Source organism: Protobothrops mucrosquamatus, unplaced genomic scaffold (genome assembly GCF_001527695.2).
Source record: "Protobothrops mucrosquamatus isolate PMUCROS unplaced genomic scaffold, P.Mucros_1.0 scaffold2625, whole genome shotgun sequence".
NCBI classification, from domain to species: domain Eukaryota; kingdom Metazoa; phylum Chordata; class Lepidosauria; order Squamata; family Viperidae; genus Protobothrops; species Protobothrops mucrosquamatus.
Window position 1 is genome coordinate 458,302 of NW_015388679.1, and position 8,429 is coordinate 466,730.

The following is an 8,429-nucleotide window of genomic DNA, read 5'->3' on the forward strand; positions in this document are numbered from 1 at the left end:
CTCCTCCTCCTCCTCCTCCTCCTCCTCCTCCTCCTCCTCCTCTGCAAATCCCACCTTCTAGCACTGATGATGTTACCTAGTTGGGTCATGAAACGTCTGCAAGAAAACCACCCAGCTCAGCACCAAAGACCCCCCCCCTCATTTCAACCCTGAGCTACAAATATTCTCCTTTCTTGGTATATACTCTTTATCACTCAACTCCACTGAGCAGTGAAACCAGTAGTTTTGCAAGTCGCCCTGTCCCAAGCTGTGGACCAACCCAGCTTGCATTGCATGAATAATGGTTTTTGTTGTAGTGGAATCGCCAAAGGCCTCCGTTGTTATAAAAGTAGAAGCCGCTTTGGGTTGGCTTGCATGAACGTGGATCTGAGACGAAGCAGGTAATACAACTGATTAGAGGTCTTTCCCCCCCCCCCAGCCCTATGGCCTTAGCATACAAACACCAACTCCAATTAATTCAGCAATATACACGTTTTATCCCAGGAGGATGGTATCTTCCTAGAGGGCAATCTAGAAATCAATGTAATCCACAAATAAAACAAGATCAGGAAGTTACTCCTGGGTTACAGCAAACAAAAGTTAATTACAAAGACCAAATAAAAGGTCGTTTCCCTCCCCCCCCCTTCAAACATCAAGAGTATGCAGACCGGCATTTCACAGCATCTTTTGGGGGTTTTATTTCTCCTTCCACTAGACTGCATTGATTTCTCAAAATAAATTTTATTGCAGATAACGATTCGTATTAAGCCTCTGCGGTGATCCAGGTTTGCGAGACCGAATGTGATTTACAGCATGGATGGGCCTGCGTGTAGCGGTCTGTCAATAGCTCCCCAACCAAAACCATGCCAAAATTGAGGAGATCAAAGTTAATCAAAGACATGGCTGTCAACCCTAACTGTAATGTACATGATTAATTGTTATTCCTCTCTTCAGATGACGTAAGCACCGCCTGTTTTTTTTTAGTGAAGACTAAAATCACTGGCATAATTCAGTTACCTATGAATACATCAAGCTATTTAAATGTTACTGCTCTGTGGGTATTTTAAATATTCTTCTTTTTAGTACATTTTTGGGGGTGAAAAAGGTAAACAGTATCGACAGAAATAAGCAGAACCAGAATACTGCCAGCTGCACAAGGGAACTTGTTCTGAGCTTCTTAAAGAAAAAGCAGAAACATTATATAATAAATACACCTACGGTAACTAAAATAATAGTTTATCCATGCTGAGGATTTTTCAGTCCCGTTGGATTCAGTGAAGAGATCTGGTGAATATTTAGAACTGTTGATTCCAGAAAAGAGGGCTATCACTGCAGGGATTACCCAGAATGTAAGATAACGATGGAGAATTGGAATTTTTAACTAAATCCCGTCTGATTTATCTTCAAATACGTATGAATTCATGAATAAATAAAGGAGTGTTTAATCATTTGCAGACTATTCAATTTCTACATTCATAAAAAAAAAAAAAGTGTAATCAATGAATATGCAAATCCTGACAAAGGCCTCCGGATTACAAAGGCCCGGTGATACATTCAAATATTTTACTAACTTCACATAAAGGCTTCACATATCTCAAATCATGTTTGCTCTCTTGGTTTATATCCCTTTCCCCCTAGGTTTTTAAGGCAATGTTCATCCCTGATTTTTATTCCATAGTAGCCCTCCTCTGGGTTAAGCTGACAGAGTCACCTTGTTGGGCGGCCATATAAGTTTGTTTTAATAAATAAATACATAAATTAAGATGTGCAGAGGAAGGGACAATCCCAGAAGTCACCTTCCATAGCTGATGGTAGACGTGATTTTTTTTCCTCTTTTTGTCTTGGTCCAATAGCTGAACCACTCCACTTCCCTGCACTTAGTATGGTGGTTTAAATCTGCAGTCTGCATGTGAAAAACAAAAACTAAACTTGGCCTGTAAATATATTTGGTTACCTCCATGATTCTCCAGACTCATACACTTTTGGAAAGATCTTATTGTCTGCCCGCTACTGGTAAGAACATTAATTAATCACCTCTTCCTAGTGGGAGTATTTAGAACTGGAGAAGACCATAAAGTTCTTCTATGAGTACACTCCTCAAGTTAAGAGCTCTGGAGGAACAATTTTCTTTCATTTAGCTCTTCAAAACAAGAAAGAATTTATAGAGGGAAGATGTTAATTGGGAGATAATGAAAGCTGAAACGTAAGTACCTGGTTGATTAAAAAAAAGCCCTCTTTTCCTTCACTAATTGAATGTTTTCTCGCTGTATTAAAATTCTTTCCCTTGCTCTTCTCTTGAGGGAATATTGATGGGAGAAGGGATTAAAGGAGAATACTGACTGGATAGAGGAGTGAGGTGTGGAGAGCTAGGAAACCAGGACTCGCGTTTTCTCAAATATGTCATTTAATAATAATATCAATAGTAAGAATTCAGTTGACCCAGTATACGTGTTTATGAACCCCACGGAAACACATAACACCTTTGAACAAGACTTTGGATTGCCTATAGAACAGAAATAAATAATTTTTTTTGAAAAAACAGCCTTACCTCAAAACTCACACTTCCATTGTGATCTGTGTCAAATGCGTTGAACAGAAAATGTGCATATGTCGTAGAATCTGGAAATATAAAAAGGTTGATCCTTATTAATTGCATATTAAAAATTAACACTTTCAATCTTATCTTTTCCATACCCCTATTGATTGTTCTTATTAATTGGGGGGGGGGGGCAGGTTAAGCCATTATTTGATCATTGTTAAGCAATTACTTATAAAAAAGTTATCCTCCTTCTTACACTTTGCATGATTCCAACCAGAGGTATCATAGATCAGGGGTCCTCAACCGTGTCAACTTTAAGACTTGTGGACTTCAACTCCCAGAATTCCTCAGCCAGCTAAGCTGGCTGAGGAATTCTGGGAGTTGAAGTCCACATGTCTTAAAGTTGACACGGTTGAGGGTCCCTGTCATAGATGGTGTTAAAAATCCAGTTGTTATTTATGGAACTGGGAAATTAACCAAATTACACAGTAGGGTCGCCCTTTATATTGGAGAATAGAAATCAAGTCACGTCAATCGAACGATTGGAACAAACCACGCATGTCCACCTGTTATTCTGTGCTACATATCTACTGTTCCAGGTTGTTATTTCAGGATTCAAATTCGGAAAGGACGACAATGCCACTGTCATTTTTTAAGCGCCTAGTTGTTTGAAGACCCATCAAGTTGTTACAAGAAGTGCCAGTCAGGGACTAGGCGAGACGTGGCTGCTAATTATCTAAATAAAAATGGCAGAATTTCCCCTTGAATTCAGTCAACCTTGATACTCTTGTTGGCTGAATCAAACTCACTTCCTACTTGGCTATTTTAAAGGTAAATGCCGCCACTCCAAATTGCTTATATTTGCAACTTTTGAGCTTCCTAGCCTTCCTCAAAGTCGTATCAAGTTTTTAGACAGAGCGTAGAATTAATAGTGTCGGGAGGGAGAGCTCTGGCTAGTTCCCCAACTTAACTATAGTTTGTTTAGTGACCATTTGAAGCTACCATGGCACTGGAAAGGGTGACTTATGACCGTTTTTCCCGCTTAGGATCCTTGCAGCATCCCTCAGGGTCACGTGATCAAAATCCAGAGGCTTGGCAACTGACTCACATTTATGACGGTTGCAGTGTCCCTGAGTCACGTGATCCCCTTTTGCATCCTTCTGAGAAGTCAAGGGGGAGACCAGGTGCGCTTAACGTGTTACTCACTTGCAGTGATTTAACAACGGGGGGCAAGAAAGATTGTAAAATGGGGCGAAACTTGACAAAATGTCTCTCTTAGCAACAAAATTTGGAGCTTGATTGTGTCCATAAGTCAAATGATAAACAGGGCTCCGTTTTGCAGCTACTGCAGTTCCCAAGGGTTCTTCAGAAGAAGCTCCAAAAAGGAATCTAAGATGGCGCGTGAATTTTTGTGGCCTGGGGCTCGCCTGACGCATCGGTCCCTCCTGGGCCTGGCCACCCCCTTTGCCCGCCCATCTCAGTCCCAGACCTGTGCGTCCACCTTTGAGGGTTCAATATTTCCCTAGCTGACCTCTGGATACGGGATGGCGACCTTTCTTAGTGCAAACAAGACATTAAAAGGCATTTTTTAATCAGACTACTGATCAGACTGCTCTCCCCAAGCCATTAACAAAGATAAACTGAAGGAGANCTGGCCACCCCCTTTGCCCGCCCATCTCAGTCCCAGACCTGTGCGTCCACCTTTGAGGGTTCAATATTTCCCTAGCTGACCTCTGGATACGGGATGGCGACCTTTCTTAGTGCAAACAAGACATTAAAAGGCATTTTTTAATCAGACTACTGATCAGACTGCTCTCCCCAAGCCATTAACAAAGATAAACTGAAGGAGAGTCTTCATACAATCTTTTCTTCCCCCAATAAATAAATCTGATCGTCTCACAACCTTTACTCAGCAAAACAGCCGAGAGAAAAAAATAATAAAAAAAGATCATTGCAATTAAAAAAAAGAAACAGGCTGACGCGGGATGTTCTTCAGCTTTTAATGAGACCTATTTAATTTGGTTTCCCTTACGACACCGGAATATAAACCAGAAAACCTGGGGTGTATCGTGAAACACAATCTTCCTCACTCTTAACGACAGGGATGCTAGCTGCTGGATTTCAAAATTCCGTTTGGTGGAATCGGTTTCCAAATTGTATTTACGATTCACGTTTGATCCCCCCCCCAGCCAAGCTGAAAGCCCCTTAATTCATCCCAAAGCCTTTGTGCACTTTTTCTGACTCAAACCGACTTAACGGTCTGAATCCGATTGATTGGAGCTGATCTGTATTTGCCCAATTAACATTCTGTAAAGTGGAAGGAATAAACAGCCCCGGGGTCTTAAGAGTTTCAGACCAAACCAGCCGAAATACTTATGTTTACAACATTATTAGTGTTCGTATTTAACAGCTCACTCCAGCAGATGCCAGATACTGCAGAAGGCAGCGAACAACTGATAAATAACTTGTAATAAGGAAAAGAACTAGAGAACAGAGTTTTTAAAACCACAAGTCATAAAGTTGCAGCCACGCTTTGGAGATTTTGGGGCAACTTGAAGAAGGCGGAAATAGAGTTTGTATTGTAAAGCTCTTACCCCAGTGTTGAAATTTTAAGTAAAAAGAGGTTATCAAAATGATTTCAGCGGCCTTATTACTGTCCCCTGGGAAGTGTGTGTTTGTGTGCGTGTGCAAAAGTCACGAATCATTCCCCTTTCCCATCCTGTGTCAAAATAGTCAAGATGGCAGCTATGATTGCTTTTAAGCAGCAGAATTCTTGGCTTGCAATGATGGCGCAGTGGTCAAAATGCAGTATTGCAGGCTGACTCTGCCCACTGCCAGGAAGTTCGATCAGTTTGCATCACTTTCTTTCTAACTTGAAATATGCTAGGAATATGCACCACGCGGGAAATGAACAGAAGAGAAAAGAACAAGAGAGCTGGAAGGGACCCTGAAGGTCTTCTAATCCAGCCCGCTGCTCAAGCAGGAGACCATTCTGGATAAATGGTTGCCCAATCTCTTCTTTAAAAAACCTTAAAAACCAACCAACCAACCAACCATTAAAACGTTTCTTAAAAACAAATGGATGTTGGCCGTGTAATTTCTACGTTCTTGAGGGCTTCCCATCCACTTCAGGAGGAGCAATGGAGAAAAGGCTGTCCCAGGGAATTTGTACAGAATTTGGCAGAAAAACATCTAGCGAATTTGTATAGGACAGGGGTAGGCAACCTTGGCTGGCTCAGGAATTCTGGGAGTTGAAGTCCACGAGTCATAAAAGAGCCAAGGTTGCCTACCCCTGGCATAGGAGAACCAGGCAGAAGAACAACATAATGAATTGTGTCGAAGAACGAGCCAGGAGGAACGTCTAAATGGATTCGTTCAGGGAAACGAGAGAGGAAAACAGTTTAATAGGACAACATCTTGCACCCATGAGCACAAATATTGCGGCGTCGAGACTTGTGGGCTTATGCGGTTGGTAAAAATGTCCTCCTTAAGAAAAAGGGAGTTGTCTTCCTTCAGTAAGAGAAAGAGAAGCAGCCATAATAACAAGCAGAAACAGGATCGCCAAGTTGGCTGACTTATTATCCTCACCGTACCAATCTATGCAAGAGCCAGGAAATACTCACTGATGGTGGAAAGCACGTCAAGTCCGTTAAGGGAAAAGAAAGCAACATGCCTTACGAAACAAAGGGAGGCCCACAGAGACCGGTGGGTTATCGCACATTTGCACCAGCATTAAACTATACATTTCAAAACTGCTTCTGGATTTTTCCCTGCCTATCCTAAGCTAACATTCCGTAGGAGAGAAATAATGCCGGCGTAACCCCGCCGAGAGAGCTTATGAAGAATTACTTGAAGCATTGCCAGAATTCCTCAGGTGGCTGAGGAATAAGAAAAGATTTGTAAGATATTTTTTTTAAAGCTCCAACTTGCATCTTGACTATTAATGAAAGAGTAACTCTTCATTAGTCAGTAGGGCAGGGAGCACACAAAAAAAGAGTCTTTTCAAGTCACACAAGCCACTCTTAAACTTCTCCCTGCCCAGAGTTTGTGAGTTTTGAAAACTGACAGAGCTAACTTTCAGTTTTCAGAGAAGGATAAACTTTTCCAAAACTTGGGAATAATCCGATATGAGGAATAATGGTGGATGGATACAGTCCATATGTCTACGGAGGGTCTCCGTCATCCTGGTTCTGGTTGTCCCAAAGGTGCTTTTTCAAGGGGCAATTGGACTTTGTTTTTTCCTTGAAGACGTTTCGCTTCTCATCTAAGAAGCTTCTTCAGTTCTGGCTGGAGTCAGAACTGAGGAAGCTTCTTGGATGAGATGTGAAACCTCTTCAAGGAAAAACAAAGAGAGTCCAGTTGCCTCTTGAAAAAGCACCTTTGGGAAAATACAGTACATAATTCAACTTTTTTTTTTAGAAGAACTGATGATCAAAATGATCTACATTTTATTTGTCCAGTCCAGGGGTCTTCAAACTTGGCCCTTTGATGACTTGTGGACTTCAACTCCCAGAATTCCTCAGCCAGGCACGCGTGCCTGGCTGAGGAATTCTGGGAGTTGAAGTCCACAAGTCATCAAAGGGCCAAGTTTGAAGACCCCTGGTCCAGTCATCTGGCTTAATTTTTGAAGCGCATTTCTTTTTTTCCTGCTTTCCAACTCCTGCTTTTTATACTACCTTGTAGAAGATCTTGGTAGCAAACTGGGTATCAAAGCCTAATAAAAGCATGTCTATTCCTTTTCTTTGTCTCCTTTATTTCTATTGTTTTCTTAATAAGACCCTTTAAAAATGAAACAAAACATAATAATATTCATTGCAGCTATTCCCCCCCCCCCAAAAAAAAACTTAATTATGGCTCAGATATAATTATAGTCATTTTGATGTAAGACACCCAGGTTTGATACTCTGTTCTGTACGCATGTTTAAATACAACATAACTTTGCTCTCATTCTTTTATTCTTCATTCCTGGAATATAGATGTATTTAGCTTGCGTAAAACAAAGCGGAAGCTTAAAATGTAGATGTTCTACTTGCATATTTGTGTACTGTTAATTACCTCAAAGGAAAATCACCAATTCATGCATCCACCTGCTGCCAAAATCCCAAATATTCTCCAGGACTTCAAGATTAACTGTTGGGATTATATGTGCTAAGAAAATGTAAGGAAACTTTGAGGAGTTTTGTTTATTTCCTTCTTTATCTGTCCTGAGCTTTCAAAATGAGGCGTGGTGTCTGGTTATGTCATGTACACTCTGGATCAGCGCCCATCTTTACTAATTTTATTTTTGGAGAGATTGCTTGGATGGGACAGGGAGAAGTTGACATGTTTTTGCTCAATGACGCAGGGCCACCAAACGTCAAGGAGGTCTACCCATAGATTAAGCCACCCTCTTTAGATCCAGAGGATGTGATTAACCTAGTTACAAGATGCCTTTGGGGTTGGGGAAAAAAGTGCCATCTTGCAGTAAAAGATATTCTTGAACATTCTGATCTCAACCCTGTTCAGATGGGAAAGAATCAGGACCAGGATCCAATGGATCACCCCTTGAGTGTTCCCTGTAAATTAAGGCCACTGGGTTACACTGGCTCTGTTCTTGTCTGCAGGGGTGGCCTCCGAAGATAAAATTGGATGACCTTATCCCAAAGCATGGCAACTGTGGAGGACTAAATCATCTCCACTGCTTTCCAACAGTTGTGTGAAACTGCTGAACAAGTTGTTGGGTTTGTGGACTAAATACTGAATTACATTTTCATGGGATATGTGTATTTACCCAGTAGGATTCCTTTTTAAAAATACAATACCTAAACTCTTTGGGTTGGGTGATACAACATTGCCCCAAATAACATGTAATTAAATGAAGCAAGCAATGGATGGTCCGTCACATCAGTTCATAGCAAAAGGGCTGTCCTGA

At 41.2% G+C, this 8,429-nt stretch overlaps 1 protein-coding gene across 1 annotated transcript in view; it reads right to left on the reverse strand.

Annotated features, from left to right (window-relative positions):
• The window catches only part of KCNIP4 (potassium voltage-gated channel interacting protein 4), a gene marked incomplete at its 5' end in the record, with an annotated part of 14,865 nt that overhangs the window by 5,173 nt on the left and 1,263 nt on the right, over positions 1-8,429 (reverse strand). Inside the window, one exon of the mRNA XM_015825414.1 lies at positions 2,528-2,598. Within this exon, the coding sequence (XP_015680900.1) occupies positions 2,528-2,598 (71 nt within the window). The remainder of the gene's footprint in view (positions 1-2,527; positions 2,599-8,429) is intronic.